This window comes from Zingiber officinale, chromosome 5B (genome assembly GCF_018446385.1).
Source record: "Zingiber officinale cultivar Zhangliang chromosome 5B, Zo_v1.1, whole genome shotgun sequence".
Classification (NCBI taxonomy): Eukaryota; Viridiplantae; Streptophyta; class Magnoliopsida; order Zingiberales; family Zingiberaceae; genus Zingiber; species Zingiber officinale.
This window is the reverse complement of record NC_055995.1, coordinates 128,105,018-128,126,931: the sequence shown is the minus strand read 5'-3', so window position 1 is coordinate 128,126,931 and position 21,914 is coordinate 128,105,018. Positions and strand designations below refer to the sequence as shown.

The 21,914-nt window shown below is 42.3% G+C and overlaps 3 protein-coding genes and 1 long non-coding RNA gene across 6 annotated transcripts; 2 read left to right on the top strand and 2 right to left on the bottom strand.

Moving 5' to 3' along the window:
- Positions 1-184: 184 nt before the first annotated feature.
- Positions 185-3,446, bottom strand: LOC121985940 (mitochondrial outer membrane protein porin 1-like). The gene is made up of 6 exons (XM_042539677.1): positions 3,286-3,446; positions 3,114-3,181; positions 1,519-1,629; positions 1,198-1,287; positions 887-1,095; positions 185-777 (listed from the first exon to the last, which is right to left on the bottom strand). The coding sequence occupies exons 1-6, from the start codon at positions 3,443-3,445 to the stop codon at positions 471-473; spliced, it is 945 nt and encodes a 314-aa protein (XP_042395611.1). The 5' UTR covers position 3,446; the 3' UTR covers positions 185-470.
- LOC121985939 (serine/threonine-protein kinase PBL34-like) lies at positions 185-8,132 on the bottom strand. 3 transcript variants are annotated; one of them, XR_006113298.1, is made up of 12 exons: positions 7,333-8,132; positions 5,756-6,093; positions 5,557-5,692; positions 4,864-5,000; positions 4,649-4,772; positions 3,933-4,452; positions 3,286-3,727; positions 3,114-3,181; positions 1,519-1,629; positions 1,198-1,287; positions 887-1,095; positions 185-777 (listed from the first exon to the last, which is right to left on the bottom strand). XR_006113298.1 is itself a non-coding variant. In XM_042539676.1 (6 exons), the coding sequence occupies exons 1-6, from the start codon at positions 7,520-7,522 to the stop codon at positions 4,061-4,063; spliced, it is 1,317 nt and encodes a 438-aa protein (XP_042395610.1). In that variant the 5' UTR covers positions 7,523-8,132; the 3' UTR covers positions 3,839-4,060. The 3 variants fall into 3 exon arrangements, 1 of the variants encoding a protein (XP_042395610.1); XR_006113299.1 differs by having other exon boundaries at positions 5,756-6,275; positions 7,333-7,469; XM_042539676.1 differs by lacking the exons at positions 185-777; positions 887-1,095; positions 1,198-1,287; ... (1 more) ...; positions 3,114-3,181; positions 3,286-3,727 and having other exon boundaries at positions 3,839-4,452.
- A 5,141-nt stretch (positions 8,133-13,273) lies between these two features.
- On the top strand, positions 13,274-13,617 carry LOC121987857. The gene is made up of 3 exons (XR_006113740.1): positions 13,274-13,317; positions 13,436-13,526; positions 13,603-13,617. It is a non-coding gene; the product is annotated as an uncharacterized LOC121987857 (long non-coding RNA).
- A 281-nt stretch (positions 13,618-13,898) lies between these two features.
- Positions 13,899-14,753, top strand: LOC121987856 (pentatricopeptide repeat-containing protein At4g16470-like). Its single transcript, XM_042541573.1, has 2 exons — positions 13,899-14,383; positions 14,481-14,753. Exons 1-2 carry the CDS (start codon positions 13,901-13,903, stop codon positions 14,505-14,507), a joined length of 510 nt encoding a protein of 169 aa, XP_042397507.1. The 5' UTR covers positions 13,899-13,900; the 3' UTR covers positions 14,508-14,753.
- Positions 14,754-21,914: the final 7,161 nt, after the last annotated feature.

Here is a 21,914-nt window from a genome sequence, read left to right as displayed (position 1 = left end):
CTTTTAAATAAACACATTTAAGTACCCTTCTTCCTCTTTTTCTCTCCCTACTCCGCATTAATGGATATTATAAATAAGTAAATTTTGCTAAAATCTCCAGAATTACAAGGCTTAACACGAGCTTATGAAATCACAGAATTTTGAACTCTACCAACGAGCATCCAAATAAGTTCGAGGCAACAAATAAAGAGAAAACACAGTTTGGCATTACCTGTGCTCAGAACGAGTTTAAAAAGATAAAAAAAAGTCAAAAGGGTGGTCGCCATCTCAGTTTCTAATCACCCCACAAGAATTTCATTATTACATGCCAAATTGCATTAGTGGAAAGCCAAAATGTACCATGAGTAGCAGCTAAAAACAATTTGCAAGCAAAATCTGACCGAGTCACGATGAAACCACCATCATGAGTTGTCAAAACTCCATTCGGTGCATGGAACTTCGAAATTGGAGCAGGCAGATGAGTCCCCGTGTCAAGGCTTGAGCACCAGGGCCAAGCCAACCTTCGAGCTCTTCTCGATGGCCTTGGTGTCCACCTCCCCGGAGATGGTTAGGAATGATTTTGGCCTCCATTCATGCTGAATGAGAGCGCTAGCCTTACCGTAACTGTTGAAGCGCGCCTTCACCAAGGTCAGAGGGTCCAAGGCATGCTGTGTCCCAAAGGTGAGGGTGTTCTCATTAGTCGGAAAGTTGTGAGTGAACTCTGCGCCGACTGCTGTGTTCGACAATGGACTGACCAAGTGGTAGTATGATGCGCTCAAGCTATCGCCCTTGTTGTTCCTGAGTGCAGATCATGTCTTAAATCATGCTCAGATCAAAGCTTTAGGACATCAAAAAAGTTGAAATTCTTTCAATGTCATACGAGCCTCAGCTCTGAGAAACTACTCACAAATTCAATGCAGCAATAAGGTCAGCATTGATGACGCTAAACCCAGCATTGTACTTGGTGAAATTACCTGATGCTGTATCATATGCTACATCAGCACCAACAGCGAAAGTTTTAGTACCAACTACACTGGACAGATTGACAACGGGATTGGCAGTCAATCCAATGCTGGCGTTAACCCCAGTATAAGCATGCAGATATTGAAGTTCGATCTGCAATGAAACCGAAATGAAAACTTGGTTGAAATGGCAAATGCCAAGTCTGAAAATCAATTCAACGCTGCATACAACGAGATAGAGGAGACATTTCGTTACCTTTCCAGACCTTTGATCTGGGACAACAAAACTAAAAATTGTCTTTAAACCAGGAACTGTGAATTCATCAACGGTAACTGTTGTTGTAACCTAACACAAATCGCAAAATAAGCACTAACGTCAAGTGGAAAGAGATATTTCTCGTTAGAAAGGATTCAAAGAATTGTATAGCCAAGAAAAATACCAAGAAAAACTTGAATTAAAAGAACAGACATTAACCAGTAGATGGCCAATTCTACACATTCTCAAAAGACAATCAACTGAAGGAAAGCAGTAATAACTGATGAATTAAAGGAAAAATATGTCAGCAAGAAGTGTTACATTTGAGTCTGACTTTGCCTTCACATCAAACGTAATATTATTGTTCTTTATCACAGACTGGATCTCCCCAAAAATCAAATCACTTTTCTTTGTTCCCGAAGCAGTAATTGCCTGTAACAAAATAGAAAAGAATTAGTTAGGAAACACAGGGAACACTAATAAAGTAGAAAAAAGAATCAGGGATCAGTACCCAAAGAATTATCAAGGGAGGTTGTACAATGTTTAGACAATGCCATTACTAGATGGTGTCTAATATAATTTGTTAGATCAATAAGTCAAGAAATAATCAGTAGCATAAACATAATTGTTTCATCTCCCTTGGCATGAAATCTCATATTTTCTTAAGATTGGAGACCTAATTAAACATTTATAGACAAACTTATAATGTTATAATGCTTCCTTTTATTTTAATGTGCATATGTATGGCCTCCTCCATTCAAGAACCAAAAAGGTGCTTGACACAAAAATGGTAAACCTGTAGTATTAATATGAGCGATGCATTATCATGAATTCAAAATAAAATTAAAATAAAAGCAAAACTGACAAAAGGCACAAGTCAAAAGGGTGCCCTTTATTTTCATTATTGTCAAAAGGGTGCACCATGTTGAAAAAATATCAAAACTACATCCGTTCTATTTTGCATCCCAAAGATATCCAAAATTGCTCCAAACAATGTCATTTTTTTGACCAAGCTGGATGAATTTTAAATAAGCTAGAGCAGTTTTGACCACTATTGAAACACTTTTCACCAAAATTATTTAGAGTAGTTTTGCTCCGTGATGTAGCAGTTTTGACTAAAATTACTATAATAGTATTGGACTAAGGGTATCTTTGGGATGAAAAATAGGATGGGGCGCCCCTTAGATATTTTTTCATCACGAAGCACTCTTTTGATGCTAACCCCATTTAGTAGGATAGGCTTGGTTGTTATTGTTGTTGGAACACTCTTTTGATGATAATGAAGATAATGGGGGTTCCCTTTTAATTTTTACACATAAAATAGGAACAAATTGCAAAATGAAACTTCCATACATGTTCCATTCTTAAAGCTTTTTATTTGCAAAAAATAAAATAAAATAAAATAAAATAAATAGCAGAACAGAAGAACCAGCAGATTGTCCTAAATACAAGACAAAACCATGTCTTGATTGAATCCATAAATCTAATTGAAGGCCTACATAAAGGAATTTTCCAGATTTTGGAAAACCTGTCATGCCAGTGTTAATTTGAAGTGCTGCATTTGCAAAAATAGCATCATTCAATCAGTGAAATAAAATAAAAGGATAAACAGAAAAAGAAAAAAAAAATTATTGCCGGCTAAAAACACAAAGGCATTAGGGCCAAAACGAAACTTCCTACCGCATTTATTTTATTTTAGAACCTTTAATTTGCAAAATTAGCTGCACAGAAGAACCAGAAGATTGTCCTAAATACAACAAAAGCATGTTCTGATTACATCCAACGAAAGACCAACACAGAGGAGCTTTCCTGAGTTTTGGAACTTCAAAAATCATTAAAAGGTCATAGAGGAATCTACCAAAGAACAACCAAGCACAAAAAGGAATAAGTAAGAATCAACAGGTCTAATCACTCACAACGCCAGTAGAGGAGTATGTCGTGACTGTAAACTTATGATCTGTCTGGTAATCCTTATATAGAAGATCTGCGCCAACAAATAAGACAAAAGAGAATCAAAATGATCGACAAAAAACGATAATCATAAAAAAAATCAGTAGAAAGAGAGAAAGGGAGAGAGGAAATGATCACCCCTAGTCCTCTTGCCGATATCGGAGTATAGACCCGGAGCCATCGCCTTACTCGATCGGGATATCAGCGGAGGCGGCGCAGCGTTGAACCAAAGGCGACGGAACAAAGCAGCTCCTCGATGACTATAAAGAAACCCGACAGTGTTGGAATAGGTTTTCATTTATTCCCGTTATATTCGAATGCGTAACCAATCTCATTCCGTTATCCACTTCCGATACAGATGGGGCTGGCAAGCTTGATTCTCGTCTAGATGGAACTGTGTCCGTTCGATCATCTAATTGTGTGGCTGAGATGAGATGAGGTTGGGATATCGGAAACTGGGCGTTATGTGTGCATTCGCATAAGGCAAATGGTAAAGTGAGTGGCTATTTTGATACGTGGACAAAAGGGCGAGCGAGGCGTGGGCGTCTACCTGGTTTATTCCTCTGGCCTCGTTAAGTTGCTGTTATTTAAATTATAAGTTAATTAATTCTCATAATAGACTAATTAATTCTATAATAGACAATATAATATATATACATACATAATGAAATTCCTAAAACAGCTGCGACTATGACGAATCAAACTAGATTACTCATCAAAGTAGCAATTTAGAGAACCTGTGACCAAGAAATGATAGCACAAATATGGAATGCTTCAGCACAAACCATATTCCTCGAGATTGTACAGTCGATTTTGCAGTTCAGCAAAAGTAGCACCACTTTGATTGGTTGCCATTTGGTTTCATTGGCAGATGTTATCGAGAAGCATAAACACCGCGCTAAAGGCTCCTGGTCTACCGCTTGAGTCTACCGTTTGAGTAGGAAGCAGATCGTTCCGCATGCATAGTCCGGAAAAAGTAGGAAGAGCTAGCGATGTCTTTGAGGTTGAGCAATGGTCTGAGCGAATCAACCACCTCGCTCATGGGCGGGCGCATCTTGGGGTCTCGACTGAGGCAGGCATGTGCGAGTTGAGCTACCTTCTGTGCACCTTTGATTGAGAAGTTGCCTTCCAGACGAGGATCAACAAGTTTGTAGAAGCGTCGTCTTTCTCCTAGATAGTAGCGTGCCCATTCCACCAGGTTGAGCTCCCCATTTGGTTGATTTTTGTCCATTGATCTCCGACCTGTCATCATTTCGAGTAGCACGACGCCGAAACTATAGACATCACTTTTGGATGTTAAGTGACCTAGACAAAAGGAGTTGAAAACTAGTCAAATTAAGTGCTAGGAATGACCTATTATTATAGCATACCGAATTTTTTTGCATAAATTACTTTGGAAAAAAAAAGGCAAGAATACTATGAAAGATCAGTGGCATTAGAAGAAAATAATCAATAGCTTGATTAAAGATGCACGGCGAGGTTCTAACAAGAATGAATCTACCTGTCATGACATATTCTGGAGCTGCATACCCATACGTTCCCATCACTCTTGTTGATACATGAGTCTTGTCACCCTCAGGACCATCTTTGGCGAGCCCAAAATCTGAAAGCTTAGCCTCATAATCCTGGAGCAAAACTTTGAGTCAAATTGATACAAAGAAACAGGAAAAACATAATGGGATGGATGTTGTAGAAAGGCATTTACAATCAATATACCACATCTAGAAGAATGTTTGATGTTTTGAAATCACGATATATTACTGGTCTTTCTGCCTCCTCGTGAAGAAAAGCAAGACCCTTCGCTGCACCAAATGCAATTTTCATTCTAATTGACCATGGCAAAGGAAGGGATCCTGTATAAGATGGAACACACTTTATCAATAATAGTAACTGTAAGATTATAAATGATCCTATTGCAATAAAAATTGAATTTCTAATGTCACCGAGTAACGACAGCTAAGACATTCCAAAGGACTACAAAGCACACAGCACCCAATCAATCACAATCAGAAGTGTTATTGGCAACATATGGCAGGGATCTTATATATTGCACGGTCAATCGATTGATCCAAACAAGGATTGACTTCCATAAAATAAAAATAAAGAGGCAGCACTTGGTCGATGCAAGGTTTTGAATCATGGAGTTCCAAAAGCTAACAGCGAAAGAACAGCAGAAGACGATGAGAAAACATGATTAAGGACCATGCTTTGGCCTAATATTGATTAGAATTATGCCTTTTATCTGCAATAAAGATAAAAACAAAGTAACATAAAAAATAAGCATAACGATTTGGATAATCAATTTAATATTGATAAAGAAACAGTCCTACAGCAATTCTTTCCGAAAGTACAATAAACAGAACACTTTAAACAACCGTCAGATAAGTCAGGGAAAAAACAGCTTCATACTTCTGAAAAGATGATTTTCCAAACTTCCTCGTGGCATAAACTCATATACTAGCAATCTCTGATCATCCTCGATACAATACCCAATCAACTTTACCAAATTTGGATGCCGAAGATCACCAAGAAAATTAACTTCAGCCTGCATGTCGAAGGTCACTATTAGCTAGTGAAACTATAACATAACCATGTTGAATGACTATACCAGCCACTCTTTATGCCCTTGAAGTCCATCATGGTTAAGTGTCTTGACGGCGACTGTAAGTCCTGTACCAGGTTTAACAGGAGCTATACCATTCTCTTCAATCCATCCCTTGAACACGCAACCAAATCCTCCCTTTCCCAGAAGGCTCTCTGGCCTGAAGTTTCTTGTGGCAGACTTCAAGTCATTGTAGGTAAATTTGCGCAACTGCGAAGCAACTTTTATATCTTCACCTACTTTAGAAGTAGATGAATTACTACAAGAACTACTCGCGGTCATTGAACCAGATACTACTGTAGCTGACTTATCCTTGCTGCTACCATGAACTGTTGATTTAATTTCTGGTAATGAGAACACAAAAACTAGTCAGTAAAAGTATAATAAGATTAAGGGACAGTTTACCAGGTAGGAGAAGAGAGAATAGATAAAGAAGAGGGGAGGGAGAGGATTTGATCATTTCACGCATTTGCCCTTTTCCTTCTCCTCCCGCCAGAGAAATAGGGTCTACTAATCATACAAAAGCCTTGGAACAACAAAAAGAAAACTTATGTCATCTATGACAAATTTGAAACACTTACTGGAGACTAAATTTGAGGATTCAAATAAAATAAATGAATTGAAAACATAGATTTCACAGCACCAAGAAGTCAAATGTCTAACTCTTAAATTAGCTTATCATAATCCTAAGCTTCCGAATTGAACTACCACTCAAGCATTTTATCAAATAGGTTTCCAATAGGTCAACCACTTAACACTAGCAATTTCAGTGATGTTGTTATTCTGGATTGCTATTATTCCATTTCTGTCATTTATCTTCATGAATCATGGAAGATCATGAACTTCAATTATATCAGCTAAAAGAACAAAAAATTAAATCATTTGTTTCAGAAGATGAAACATGAACTTAGTATCTAATGAGAGAATAGGATAGCTTTTGGCATGGTCACTTTATCACGCTTAAGAGACCATCAATGGAAGATTTCTAGTCACCTACAAATTTCATCAGAAAGTCCAATTTGCTACTCAACATGCATGTTTCCCTCAGTAATTCAACACTATTCTAGCCTCAAGATAGCTAAAGTCTTTGGTCTACCCACATAACTATTTGAAGGACAAACTCCACAACCATGTAAAATTTTAAAAACTATCATTTCTAGAAAATCAAAACGTGTTGACCAGTGATTATCGAGCAATAAGAACATAGAAGGCGATGATAAAAGCGCCTTGGGAATCTGGGTAAACAATAACAAGGGGAGATAATATCAACAACTATAACAAATACATTAGATGTTGACAGTAATTACCAAGTAATAAAAACTAGTGTCAGGAAGAAACAGTCAAAGAAATAATAAAAGTTGAAATCCAATATGAATCAACGATAAGTATCGCAGAGCATGAAATACTCATTTTTGTGGATTGCCGAAAAACCATATTGTGATAACTAAAAAGGTTATGAGCAACTATAGCACAACAGAGTGACAAGGAGAGAGACTCAGACAGAACATTGCCGTAGCAATATCCTAAGGGCTTTGTAAGAAACGCAAAACCGAAGTTAAACTCGCGGGCCAACAAGAGCTCACCGCCCTGAGTGCTGATGCTGCTGAGAGATGCATCAACTTTGGATCTCGCCGAAATGCAATTCCCCATGGACCGAAACTTAGTCCAGCAGCCAATGTCCTCGCCCTTCTTATTTTCCTTCTCGTGATCCTTCTTTGGCCTCCCACCAGTTGCCCACGCCTCCAACTGAACCTCCTTAGAGGCCAACTCCATCCTTCAAAGTCTCTCCGTACGCCTCAAAATCCATCCGAACTCACGACCCAAATATCCGCTCAAAATATTGTATCACGACTACATACAGCGAACCAAAACTTCAAACACTTTCTGTGAAAGAGCATCATCGCTCAGAATTCGCTTCTGCGAAGCCGACTGTATAACTCTAGACGCCGAAAAAACTAGCAAAATGAGGCAAACAGACGATGCTTTGACATGCATAAGGCCGAACGTTTATTTTGAAGAAGCCTCCGCAACCGTACAAGGAATCTGTGTAAGAAGAAACACACGGCTAAAAACGGGTAAAACGGCCGACGTCGCAGCTGAAAAATGGAAAGGATGCGCTTTCCCAGCCAGAACAGTTGGGTGGAGTGCAGAGGGGATCGGAACAGGAAGCGCCCAAACAGACGGCGTTACTCCGCATCTCGATTTGGAGGGAAGAAATGAGAACAAGGAAACCGAAGAAGCAAACGGCAGAAGAGAGTGAGTGAGAGAGGCGACGAAGAGTCTGAAGGAGGACGAAGCAGGAGAGCATTGGCAGAGGAATGACAAGCGGAAGAACATCGCTTCCCCTTACCTGTTCACGACAAAAACTTCCGACCCATGTCCTCAGCGATAATTTGCAAGAAATCAATCATGACCTGGACCCGTTATCTTTCAATGAGTTGCAGGTATCTCTGTGGGTTTTTTAAGTCTAGTATCGAAATTAATGGAGGAAAAGCACGAGCAGAAGCGCCACTGGGAATTTGGCAGCGAAGCCCGACGGAGGAAATGTGCGTGAAGCGGATCGCGCTGCTTTTTGTTACACCTCACGCCGACGCCACCGTACCGCTTTCTATAAGCCACCGTATTGGCCGTCCGATCCAGCCTTGGCGCGACCATGGCCGTCCCTCCGATGACTTCACAGGTGTTCGACGAGGAGCGTTACTTTTTCTGTTTTTTTTTTAAAGAAAAATCTTAAAATTTTAAATCCTAAACCCAAAATTTGAAATAGTAAATCTTAAAAAAAAATAAAAAATTAAACACTAAATATTAAATCCCAAATTAAAAATCCTAAATCCAAAGCTTAAAAAAAATTTTTAAAAATTATGTATCCGTACTAAATATAGTAAGCATCTAAAATTTATTTTGTTTTAATTTTTTTAAACTTAAATACTACCATCGAATTCCTGAACCTGAAAATAAAATCTAATAAATTCAAAGCTTAAAAAAAATTTAAAAAAAATTATGCATCCTAAATACTATATACTATATCCATTAAGTATCTGAAATTTATTTTGTTTTAATTTTTTTTAGCTTAAATATTATAATCGAATTTCTGAACCCTAAAAATAAAATTTAATTGTCATACTTCGGATAAAAAAAATTTTAAAAAAAACACTCATAATAATTGAGGCGCATCAAAAATAATATATATAGTTTATTTTCTATTTGTTTTTTTTAGCTCTCGGTTATCCCTTTAGGGTGTAAGAGTTGGATTATAATATTAAATAAAAAAATCCAAATGAAAAAAAAATAGGTTCTCATGGGGTGCGCGACGTAAGGGATGCAATATATCAAAACTCTTTCTCTCTATAGACACACACATACAAGTTACACGGGCCATCAACGTTAGGTCTTACCGCACATAGTGTTGGGTGCTAATGTTATGCACCCCTATGTGTGCCCAGCGTAACAAAAAAAATTAATTTTAATTCTTTTGTCTTGCAGGTACACCATCTAGGGGTTTTATCTTTAAAATTTAGGGGTTGAATTATAATATTAAGTATAAAAAAAATAGGTGCTAACAAAGTGTGTGGGGTAAGCTTGTAGACTCCGCTCTGACCTGCAACACAGATGACATCAGCGTCGAGCTAGGAAAGGAGTCTCTGACGTTGGCCCTCCGACGCTCAAATCAGTCACCGACGATGAAGTATAAAGCGGAGCAACAAGAAGACTGTAACGCAAACAGTGAATATCGCATACCTCCGTCGATGCTTGAACCCCCCCCCCCGCATGCATACATGCTCCCCAAGGTGAGCACCCTTTTCCAAAGTTTCTCCTTAAAAGACTTGTCAGTAAAGTGTCCGTAACACAGTACCTTAACAGGCCGAGCATATCTCTTAAGTGACAGTGGAAGCTTTCGCTGTACGATCTTTTGGCTGCCCATGCCCGACGTCGGCGGCACTAACTCCCGAAGAGATGTCGATGGATACCCGAGAGAGTATGTTGCTAGGCCGAGCGGCCAGCGGTCGACACTTCGCTGTTTCGGCATCTCGTCGGCTCGGTCGGAACCCGATCGTGTTTGTGCCACATCCGCTCGGCCGTATTTCACTATGTTTGTCGCGTCCTGCTGCCAGGTCGAGCGAGGTAGCTGCTCGGCAGAAGTTCCGCTCTGCCAATGCCAAGTCGAGTTGCCTCGTCGAGCGGGTTAGCCGCTCGGCAGAAGTTCCGCTCTGCCCATGCCATGTCCTGCTGTCTCGCCGAGCTGGGAAGCCGCTCGGCTAGGCTTTTGTACATCGTCTCCTACTCCATTGAGCGTCGGTCGTTTGACTCCTCCCCATGTCGAAGGCGGCGACGAATCGGGACCTTCTCCCTCCGGTCGGAACATGGTCACCCGACCGATCGATGATATCTGAGCGTTGACCGTCTTGACTTTGACCTCCACCGTGGCAGCTATCTTCTGCGGGGTGGGGTCTCTCTTCATCATCGCATCACATGCCTCCCCCTCAAATCTAGTCGAAGGAGGTTGCAAGTCCGACTGACTAGACAAAATTATTTGTGAAGCTCGCCACCCGATCGACTTCAACACTCCTTGGTTTCTGATCGGGATAGGGTGGCGCAACGGTCGACAATGTGACCACTCTCTGCCGGTTGGCCTGTTGAATTTTGTCGTTCGGTCGTAGGTCTGCTCCTTAAGCCGATCGGCACAACGAACATTTACACTTGTGAAATCTTCTCTTAGGCCGCTTCTTTAGGTGAGCACGACTCTGGCTCACGTCACCCAGATTTCTAGGAAATCGTGCAAATCTCTTCGCATTAATGCTGGGCGCGCCCCCATGCCTTTTAATTGTCCTCATTAAATGTCGACTCATGGCGATGCGCCACATGTCACACCCATTGCCTCCGCACACCTGATGTGATAGGATATCGATGTAACGTTTGGCAGTTTAAATTCAACGGCCTGATCTATGCCTGGGTTTCTGCGACCTTGATCGGACGGCTCTGGTCGGCTGGCCCCAGGGTTTTATAAGCATCGCCTGCCTATGTCTTCTTCACTCTGTGTAGTCGTCTTCGTCTGCAAGCCTCTCGTCGTCGCTGTCTTTGTAGTGTTTTGCTCCATCGCCCTTTCTCTGGCAATCTCTGTGATCTCTCGTAAGCCCTCATCTTCCTTCAATTGAAGCTGTTTGTTACTTGTAGAGACCTTTTTTCTGAGTCGGCTTTCTTCCTTATTTTCTGTTGAACTTTATTTTCAATGGTAAGCTCTTCACAGCCGCCTATCGACGTCCCTGGGCTCTGGTATACCTCTACTGAGTCCCAATTTGACGTCGGCGACACTTGGAGTTTGACAGCCGCATTTGAGTTTCCTCCTGGCTATAAAGTTGTCCTCCCTTCTCCTTCCAATCGGCCAACTTCTCCATCACCCGGTTGCATTTGTTTCTTTAGGGATCAGTTTATCGTCGGTCTGCGGTTTTCTATTCACTCCTTCTTTCCCACCGTATGTAAGTACTTCCATATCTTCCTTCATCAACTAGTGTCGAACTCTTTTCAACTGTTGTGCGGGGTAGTGATCCTGTTCTGCCTGCACATCATTCCTCTCACTCCTCGAATTTTTCATTACTTTTATTTTCTGAAATTGTCCGAGCCGGGGACTTTTCTTTTCCAAGCCCGAGTTGGTTTGGTTTTCTTCGACAAGATGCCGACTTCCAACAAATATTGGAGGGAATATTTCTTTTTGTACGCCTTCCCGAGCGGCCGAACTTTCCGACCCACTGGCAGCTCGAAGTGGCGGCCCAACTTCCCTTAAAACAGTATAAGAGCCGATCGGACTACCTCAACGCAGCTTCAATGTTGGCTGATAAGAAGTACGACATCCACAAGTTGCTGCTGGAGGGTGCCCTCTATATCTTCGGCCTGAGTCTGATTCGCACCCGACTTTCGTTCAGACTAGGTATGCGACTTCTGTACTCCTTCCTTTGATTCTAACTGATTTTTCTTCTTCTTTTGCAGCCAAAGTCATGCTACGCGCGCGTCTGACCGGCAAGACTAAACTTGTGAATGTTGCGATCAATGCGGATGCTACGGAGGAGTTGGAGAGCCACAGCCTTCAGCCGGTCGACTCTCAAGAAGACCCCCAAGATGAGAGCAAAGCGGCTCTAGTCTTGGCGAGTGGTGGAGCGGCTAGTGGATCACACCCTCCCTCTGAACGACAACCGGTCATTCAGATTGAGGGGGCGTCAGGCTCGGCCTCCTCAGGAGAGCCACTGATCAGGCGCAAGAGGCGCCGGGTTGAGACATCGTCGTGCACCGCTTCCTCAGCGATGTGGTCCGTCGAGCGAGTTGAAACTTCAACCCCCGCTCCAGTTCAAGAAACGACGGCTCCTACGTCATCTGATCAAACTCCCTCCCTATCCAGTCTACCCCAGGGAATAGTCTGCATGCGCGCCGCCAGTGGCCTTCATGCCACTAAAATCGAAGGCCAAAAAATCTGGTATCCATCCGGCGTCCTCGTCTCGACCGTCTGAGAGAGCAACCTCTGCACAATTAGCCCCAAGCGGCCAGCGCCATATAACGGCGGTACTATATCTGCCGACTGAGGAGTGGCGCGAATCTAGCATTGAACACTACAAGAAAATTGGGATTTAACAACACTTGAAAGACAACGTTTTTTTAAAAAAGCGTTGTCTTTTTTTTTTACAACGCTTTTAGTGAAAAGCGTTGTCTATCTCTTTGTTTTCTTACTAATAGACAACGTTTTTTAAAAAACTGTTGTCTATTACTGATTTTTATAGGTCAAAGACAACACTTTTTGAAAAGCGTTGTCTATTAGCAATTTTTTAGTGTCTATGACAACAATTTTTAAAAAGCGTTGTCTATTGTCAAGTTCTCATCTAAATTTGGGATGATATGAAGCGTTGGATAAGAAGTAGAAAAACCCTAGATTTCACTCAGGCACCCACTTATCTCCCGAATACCCCCCGAACCCCTCTCACGCGTCTTCGATCTCCTCCAGAACCCCTCTCACACAAACCTCATCTCACATCCTCTCCGGCGAACTCTTCCATGAACCTCCCCTCCTAACTCCTCTTTGCCAAATGAAGCCAAGCGACATTTCCTTTCCGGCATATAGGCAAGAGAACGTGTTCCTAGGGGCACTCACCGTGAGGGAAACCATCACCTACTTGGCCCACCTGCGACTTCCGACTGCAGGCAAGAGGGAGGCAGAGATGGCAGCAGTGGTGAAGGTGGTGGAGGTGACGATCCTTGAGATGGAGCTGCAGGAGTGCGCAGACCGGTTGATCGGGAACTAGCACATGAGGGGGATCAATAGCGGGGAGAAGAAGAGACTGAGCATCGCGCTGGAGATCCTGACGCGGCCGTGACTCCTCTTCCTCGACGAGCCCACCGCCGGGCTCGACAACGCAGCCGCCTTCTTCATGGTGGAGACGCTGAAGCACATCGTGGTGGACAACAACAAGACCATTGTCTCCTCCATCCACCAGCCCAGCAGCGAGGTCTTCAGCCTCTTCGATGACCTCTGCCTCTGATTTAGCGGAGAGGTCGTCCTCTTTGGAGATGCTAAGTTGGCTACCCAGGTAACACTTTTAACAAATATCGTCGTTCAAGGAGAGGGGATGATCGCAGTGATTGAATTATTGATCTATAACTTGAGGAAAGATCTAAACTCTGATTTGGTGTTGTAGTTTTTCGCAGATGTTCGAATTTTTTTGACATTTTCCCCTCAAGCTCGCTCTTGCTTTCGTTTGGAAGTTGAGCGCTAAAGATGATCAGATCGCCCTGAATGGTTAAATATGTTCTGTGCGATTTCTAAAGGATTGTTGGTAGTTGCTCGTTTTTTAACGTGAAATTATCTTATGTAGGCTGTGATTGTTAAAGATAGGATAACACACGCTTGTAATCAACGCTTTCGATGTCGACGACTTTCGCACCGCTTCCTCCCTCTTCTCCGCCATGGGCCATCAAGGCGACGCCAACCTCAACCATTACACACTTCCCCTCCTCAACTGTGCCTCGGAGAATCAGATTAAGCTCTGAGAAACCTTCCATTCCCTCGCTATCAGGATTGGTCTCGCAGGTGATGTCTATTTGTGCAACACCATGATGGAGGTGTACGCTAGGAATGGTCGAGTCCCCTTGGCCCGCCGGTTCTTCGAAGAAATGCCTCTTAGGGATGTGGTAACTTGGACGTCCTTGTTATCCAGCTATGTTAGCGCGGGAGACTCTCCCGAGGCCTTCCACTTGTTCTGCCAAATGCGAGCGGAGGGTCTTGAGGTGAATCAAGTCACAATGGCGGTCTTGCTTCGAGCATGCTATGGTTCCGAAGACAAGGTCACAGGGTGCCAACTACAAGCATTTGCGAACAAGGCATGCCTCCAAAGTCATGAGTTGCTTCAAAATTCAATTTTGAGCATGTTCAGTAGATTGGCTTGCTTCGAAGAGGTCATGAAGTTTGTCATCATTCAAAACAGGAGCATTGCCTCTTGGAATATCCTCCTATCATCCTACTCTTTCATAGGGGATGTTTCCAGAGTAGTCAAGTGCTACAGGAAGATGAGACTAGAGGTGACTCCTAGCAATGAGACTCTAACTTTGCCCATCTCTGCATTCGCCAAGTGTGAGCATCTCCCTGGTGGAAGAGAGGTACATTGCAATGCCATCAAAACTTGACAGATTGACTCAGTTCTACGTGTCACTCTCGTCGATTTCTATACTAAATGTGGTGAATTGAAATCAACAGTCATGTTGCATGATGAATGCCAAGTGAAGAGCAACACCATATGGAGCATCATGATGTGGGGCCTTATTCAGAATGGTGAGTTCTTGGAAGCTGTCAACGTGTTTGAAAGAATGCAAAAGTCTGTAATTAAGCCTTGTAAGGATGCTCTAAGGGCCTTAGTTGTCGCATATACTAACTTGGGAGCTTTGTTGTTGGGTAGAGGAGTTCATAATCTTATGTAGGTTGTGATTGTGTAAATAGAATTTTTTTTGTAAATATTATAGTTTTTGTAAACATTCGAATTTACTATTGTGGTAAAAGAAAAATAATCATTTTTAAATATAAAAATAATAATTTTGTAAATAGATTTTTGTTTATTTTAAAAAGACAACGCTTTTAAAGCGTTGTAAAAGTATTGTTGTTTGCAAAAAACAACAACGCTTTTAAAGCGTTGTAATAATGTTGTTTTTGAAAAAAAAACAACAACGCTTTTAAAACGTTGCAAAAGCGTTGTCATTGCTACAAACGACAACGCTTTTAAAGTGTTGTCGTTGAGCAGACTTTTAACAACAGTGCTTTTAACAACGCTTTTTCAGGCACATAGACAACGCTTTTAAAGCGTTGTCTATCAACTTTTTTCTTGTAGTGGAATCTTGAGCTCCCGAGCACCAAATAATCATCCAAGGGTCGCTCGTCCAAATATGGGCTGATGCCCGGGCCCGTGCAACGATGATGACTCTGGGGCGCTCGCGGACAGCCACGCCCAGATGTCTACTGGGGTAAGTGTTGCATTTTTATAGTTTATTTCCGATCGGTGCTTATATTATCTTTGTTGTTTGCAGTATTGGGTGGAGAGCTTGGCTATGTGCCAAAGGCTCGCATTTTTGGAGGAAGAAGTGAAGAAACTGAAAGCGTCAAGCGGTCAGTCATCCTCCTCTCAGCAGTAAATGAACGCTGCAGTGACTAAGCTGAGGGTCGACCTGGAGAAGAGCAACCAGCTGCTAGAAGTCGAGCGGGGAAAAAGCGCAGAGCAAGCCACTCTGCTGGCTCGGCTCAACAGAGACGGAGGCTACCTGTCGGCAACTCTGACCAATAACATTATTAGCCGGGATAAACTTATTAGTTAGAGCCATAGAACCAATCATTTGATGATTGTTATATGGACTCATTGTATCATATTCCTATGTACATAAAGACATTTGTTATGGTTATTATACTTACTTATATTAGTGCCAAATAATTAAGTATAATAGCGTCTTTGAGTAGAAGGTTCTTACCTATATCAATCGATAGTGAGATGATATAGGGAACACTACTCTTAATCATTCCTAGTCAAGTATTAACATTCAGGGACAATGTTAATGCGACGAGACTAGCATGTAGGTCAACTCGATGACTTGATCTCATAAGTCATGGATATAGAGATATCAAGTTGACACATGAGTATGCATTAGAGAATGTATACTGAATGACCCGCTATGATAAAGTATCATGGATCGTTATATGAGTGTCATATACTTTCTCATGTGGCTATTAGTATAACTATTAGTCCTTGGACCTGAAGTCACCATGGTTCCCTACATAAGGAGTTATATACTTTGGCTTCATCAAACGTCACCCGTAACTGGGTGGAATATAAAGGCGATTACTGGGTATGTAACAAATTATGCGGAGGGATGTGAGTGATACAGATGAGATCTATCCCTCCTATATAACGAGAGTGACATCGTTATTCTTGATAGAGTAAGACCACTAAGTGCATGGTCATGCCCAAATGAGTCAATATGAGATATTGAGCTCATTTGATTAGAGTGAGTCTACTTGGAGTTCAAGATTTAGATTGATCAGAGGATGACATGGTCTATGTCTCACATTGATCAATCTAGATGTCAAGGATAGAAGGACATTTGTCATATATTGTGAAGGGTCACAATTAGAAGTCACAAAGGTGATGTTGGATCTCAACATTCTTGTAACTTGGGTAGCAATGATGTATTGCTAGATGCCGCTCATTGTTTATGTTTCTAAATAAGATTTAGAAACGTTGCCAACGTTACAAGAACCTATTGGGTCACACACAAAGAATGAGTGGGTGGAGATTAGGTTCATATGATGAACCAATTGGATTAGGTTCACATGAACCAAAATTGGATTAAGAGTAATCCGAATTAGACTTATTGGGTTAGACTCAATTGGATTCAATTGTTGAATAAGTCTAATTTACAGTTGATGCATTGAGTTAATTTATATTAATGAATTGTGATTCATTAAATTGAAATTGACTTGAATCAAAGATTGGATTTAACTCAACAAGGAAGATGTGTGGTCAAGTTTGACTTGACCAAATGGGAAGTTGAAACATCAAGTTTCACTTGACTAAATGTCACTTCATGAATGATGACTCATCCTACATGGCATGGCCAACAAATACATTCTTGCCACATCATCTCCACATCATCAAGGGAGAGCAAGAGGCATGGAATGTCCATGTGTGGCCGACCATATGAATGCAAGATTCATTGACATTGAATGTAATTTATTGGCATTCCATGTATGGTCGGCCATATGAATGCAAGATTCATTAACATTGAATGTAATTTATTGACATTCCATGTGTGGCCGGCCAAATGAATATGAGATTCATTGGCATCGATTTGGTGATTTATCGTCTTCTTCCTCCTTAGTTCCTTCTTGTTCTCATTTCTCCTCTTTGCCGAGAGTTCCAAGCAAGAAGGGTGAAGGTGAGTGAGTTTATCCAAGAAGAAAGGGTAAGTGAAAGTTACATAGAGAGTTTAGAGAAGTGTATGAGAATCCTCTTCTTCTTTTTCTCTCCTTTCTTCTTCCAATCCCATCCAAGAGCCCTTGGGAGTGTTAGCACACTTGTGGTGCTCTCTTCTCCATCTAGAGTGGTTTGAGAATCACTTCTTGTTGGTGTGGATACTACTAGAGGTGTGTACATTTGAACACACTCGAGATCCGGCACCATTTGGACGAGCGGGATTTGCGAAGGGCTTCACATCAAAGGTATACCTCTCTTTCAAGTAGATCTAGAGTAGATCTAGGATTAGAGAAACTTGTACACGAAATTATGTTTTTAATCTTCGCACGGATCCGGTGGCATGAGACTTCAGGATTTCCGCAATACAAAAAGCGGTTTTTGCGACTCGAAAGTCCTAACAAAACTTACCGCGTCGCTGCCTAATGACGCCTTAGATTACCTTGAGTGAGGTTGAGAGTCCCTCCCTATAAAATTTTTGAAGTTTTAAATAAAAAGATCAAGCTTTGAAGCCATCTGAACCGTTCATCAGGATCAAGAGAGATCTGAACTATCCATTAAAGATCTGATCCATCCGGGCTAGGAGAGAATAGATCAAGCCCCTTGATGAAGATTAACACCTTTTGATCAGATTTTGAGCAACTTCCACCATTGGATCGATCTAGAGAAATCTCAACCGTTGATTCATATCTAAGATATGATTTTAAAGGGGAGAAGCTATAGTGTTTCATTTGTCAAAATTGCTACAGAGTGCGATCGCACTAAACAGAGGAGGGGGCAATCTTCTTCCTCGATCCACCTTCCACCGCTGGCATCTAATGGAGGTCAAGGGCGCTTCCCTTTCTCCGATCATCATCCATCTTCAAGCCGGTGATGCCACTTCAATTATCTGATCCAGATCTAATCACGAACTTTGTCGCAATTTTGAGAGGAAGAAGAAGAAGCGGAGAAGCAAGAGGATTTGATCTGGTTTCTTCGTCTTTCAGCCGACAATCTGCTTCCTTGAAGCTCTGCACTCATCTGAACGATCATAAGTGTTTGATTCTGATCCCTCTGATTTCTGCATCAATTTCTAGTTTCAACTATGTTACTAGATAAGAATTAATCATCTAAATTGATCGGTTCTTCACTGATCTATGAGTGCTTGGGGTTTCCTCCAGCTTATCTTGGTTCATCACTTCTCCCAGATTTCATTCCTACATTTCTATTTTTCCAATTTCCAGCTTAGTTTTTATTTTCTTGGCTATTCAATTTCGTAGATCTAAATTGGTAGGGTTAGATGAAGTTTAAATCTATTTTCCTTATCTTCAATTCATTTGAATATTTACTAATTCCTTGAATAGAGATTTGGATCTGATGTTTGTGCTGGTTCTTGAGCTGTTTTCCAGTGACTGTTCATCTAGATTCAAATTTCCTATTTTAGTAATTAATTGAATCTAATTAGATTTTGTTCTTGTTTAGTATTGTTTATTTCTGTGGCATTCATCTTCACGGACCTGGATAGATTACATGTGACGAATGGTTGGATTTCTATTACATGTTCTTGGTAGCAAGAGGAGTTAATTATGTTTTGCTATGGTTTTGTTCTTGTTTTAATTCTGTTATGTTTAGCTCTATTTAATTCAATATGTCATAGTTAGGTTAGTTTAGTTTCATACTTGTTTTGCTATTGCATTCCTTAATTTAATTCCGTTGATGATGATTTTCATAGCGTATGGTGACAATACGTTGTGGATTCGTTGTTGATGATTAGTTAGGATTTCCTTCTATTACTTTAGATTTAGTTTCATTATTTGCTTTACTTTTCATTTGACTGGTTAATAACTCAACAAAATCCAAAAACCTCATTTTTATATAAAAATCCAAAGCAATAACAAATCAATCTTGAGATACCATTATTGCTATATTCGTTGGGAGACGACCTGAGTCATCTCTATACTACATTACTATAGAATGAATTAAGTCACTTAATTCTTTTGATACCCATTTCATGATAAAATTTGGGTTTATCAGAGGTGGAGCCATTTCATAGAAATATTTTAAGTAAACCGTAATAACTAGATCTACGATAGAATCTGAGTTTGTAGCTCTTGACAAATATAGTGAAGAGACTGAATGATTATGACAATTCTTAGAAGATGTTCTTAAATGGCTAAATCCAGTACCGACAATTTGCACATATTGCAATAGTCAATTAGCATTTGGCTGTGCACAAAACCATCTGTATAATTATAAGTATGGGCATATACATCATAGACATAATATCATTAGACAACTACTCTAAAAGGGAGTTATCACTATTGACTATGTGAAGACAAAGGATAACCTAGCAGATACGCTAACTAAAGGGTTAAATAGAGAGTTAATCGCAAGGGGTGGGATTGATACCGATGAGAAATGTTGGTGCAAAGGAAACCCAACCTATATAGACCGGAGATCCAAGAACTAGGTTCAAAGGGTTAATCTAACTACACAAACAAAGTTGCTCACTGTGGGGAATAACCCAATAAATCAGTGAAGGATGGAGGTTAAGCATATGACTTTTAATGATCCAGTGGAGTAAGGTGTAATACTCTTAAAAGATCAACTATCTCAGAAAGAAGTGGGGTCGTTTCGAAGAGAATTATAGGCACAATTCTTAAAGCTTCTCACATAACCATGAGTGTTCATGGCCAAGAACGAACACACTCATGAAAACTGAATTATATCAGGAAGAATCCTATGTGAGATATGTAAATGCTTGTTGATCCGGTGGTCAAGGCAGGGGACCCTATTACGAGGGGTCAACGCCACGTGGAGGTTAAAGGGCCAGGGTGTCCACCGGAGAAGGGTGGGCCGACCGGACCTATGAGGAAGGGGTAGGCCGATCGGGCGCCCTGACCAGGGTCAAGGTTCCGACGCTCTGTTGACACAATAGCTAAGAGCCGAGCGGAAGGCCTAAGAGAAGGTGACATATTGCTAACAGTCCTTATGTAGCACCCGCCCAGAAGTCGTCCCAGCATATCGAGGCAAATGACAGGCGGGACGTGATGGGCAGGCCGCCCGGCCGGCACAGGGGATGAGGGCCGTCCGGACGACGCCTTCGTCCAGCTGGCCGGACGGACGTCCCGACCGGTGGTGGGTAAAGAAGGGCAGGAACATCTTCTGACAGCCGTCAAATCTTAGGGCTAGGCCATACTCCAAGTCTGACAACGAGGTGTTCTGCTGTCCCATCGAAGACATGATTAGACTGTAGCGGTATGGCGTCAGGTAAGCTCTCTGACAGGCACATACTGAAGTATGGGTTACGACATATATATTCCTCGGTGGGCGTGCAAGCACTCTTTGACTGCTCTATATAAAGAGCCGCATACTTCGCCGGAGGTACACGTTCTAAGAGCTTAAAAAGCCACTTTTTCCACTTGCTTACCTGACTTGAGCGTCGGAGGGTCGCCGCCGGGAACCCCTTCCCGGCCCGACTTCTGTGCAGGATCGCCAGAGGTTCGTGCGACCAGACGGAGGCCCACGCCATCGACTAGGAGTGCGCCACGTGCCCAGCGTCCTTTGGTTCAGCGATTCGGACAGGATGAATTTGGCGCCGTCTGTGGGAACGCTCCTGCATCCGAACGGAAACAATGGACGAGGCTGGACGACAACACGCGGTGACACTTTCAACGGAGGAACTCGACGCTCTGATCGAGATAAGGGCCGCCAATCTTGTGGAGCAAAAACAGAAGGCAGCCGCCGGCGACCGAGCGGAAGCACCACCTGCCACCGTCGCATTTCATCGGGCTCTGTTCCGCACCCCGGAAGCCGTGGCAGCCCACCGGGATAGGGGATCTTCTTCGGATGAAATACCTAGACGAGATGACAGAAAGGGGAAAGCCCCCCCAGCGGACGCATCGCCCGAACGGATCAATCGTCAATTTTCAGAGGCTATTCTACGAGACCCCCTGCCCAAGCATTACGTGCCTCCGACGATCGGCGAGTACAATGGGACAACCGACCCAGATGATCATCTGGGTAAGTTCGATAACACAGCTACTCTCCATCAATACACAGATGGAGTAAAATGTCGAGTTTTTCTTACCACTCTCTCGGGATCGGCTCAACGGTGGTTCCGGAGATTGCCGGACGGATCCATCACGAGCTTCAAAGATTTCCGAACGGCCTTCCTCCACCATTTTGCGAGCAGTCGACGCTACCAGAAAACGAGCGTGAGCCTGTTCGCCATCAAGCAAGAAGCCCGTGAATCACTTCGAGCTTACATCCAGCGGTTCAACCAAGTGGCGATGGACATTCCAACGGCCACCTCGGAAACCATGATGAATGCCTTCACACAAGGCCTGGTGGATGGGGATTTCTTCCGATCGCTCATCCGAAAGTCGCCCCGAGATTATGATCACATGCTACACCGGGCGAACGAATACATTAATGTGGAAGAGGCACAAGCGGCTAGGAAAAAAGAAACTCCAACCGAGCGGGCTCCTCCAGCCGAGCGGAAACAACACGCCACTCATCAGCCGCCCAGAGGACCAAGGGCCGAAGCAATCCGATCCCCCCATGCTAGGTCCCACGTGCAAGAGGTAGCCACCGCCCGGCCAAAGCCAAAGAAGAAATGGACCCCGATGTTCTGTTCTTTCCACCGGACGGATACGCACAACACAAGGGATTGTGAAGTCTTCCCTTCGTGGCTTATC

Coding starts and splice junctions, on each gene's coding strand:
- LOC121985939 (XM_042539676.1), bottom strand. CDS start 7,522: ATGGAGTTGGCCTCTAAGGAGGTTCAGTTGGAGGCGTGGGCAACTGGT. Junction 6,094..7,332: donor CAGCATCAGCACTCAGGGCG/GTGAGCTCTTGT, acceptor TCTCATTACCAG/AAATTAAATCAACAGTTCAT. Junction 5,001..5,556: donor GGAAAATCATCTTTTCAGAA/GTATGAAGCTGT, acceptor CATCTTATACAG/GATCCCTTCCTTTGCCATGG.
- LOC121985940 (XM_042539677.1), bottom strand. CDS start 3,445: ATGAAAACCTATTCCAACACTGTCGGGTTTCTTTATAGTCATCGAGGA. Junction 1,630..3,113: donor CATACTCCTCTACTGGCGTT/GTGAGTGATTAG, acceptor ATTTTGTTACAG/GCAATTACTGCTTCGGGAAC. Junction 1,096..1,197: donor CAGATCAAAGGTCTGGAAAG/GTAACGAAATGT, acceptor GTTTCATTGCAG/ATCGAACTTCAATATCTGCA.
- LOC121987856 (XM_042541573.1), top strand. CDS start 13,901: ATGCCTCTTAGGGATGTGGTAACTTGGACGTCCTTGTTATCCAGCTAT. Junction 14,384..14,480: donor ATCTCCCTGGTGGAAGAGAG/GTACATTGCAAT, acceptor TGAAATCAACAG/TCATGTTGCATGATGAATGC.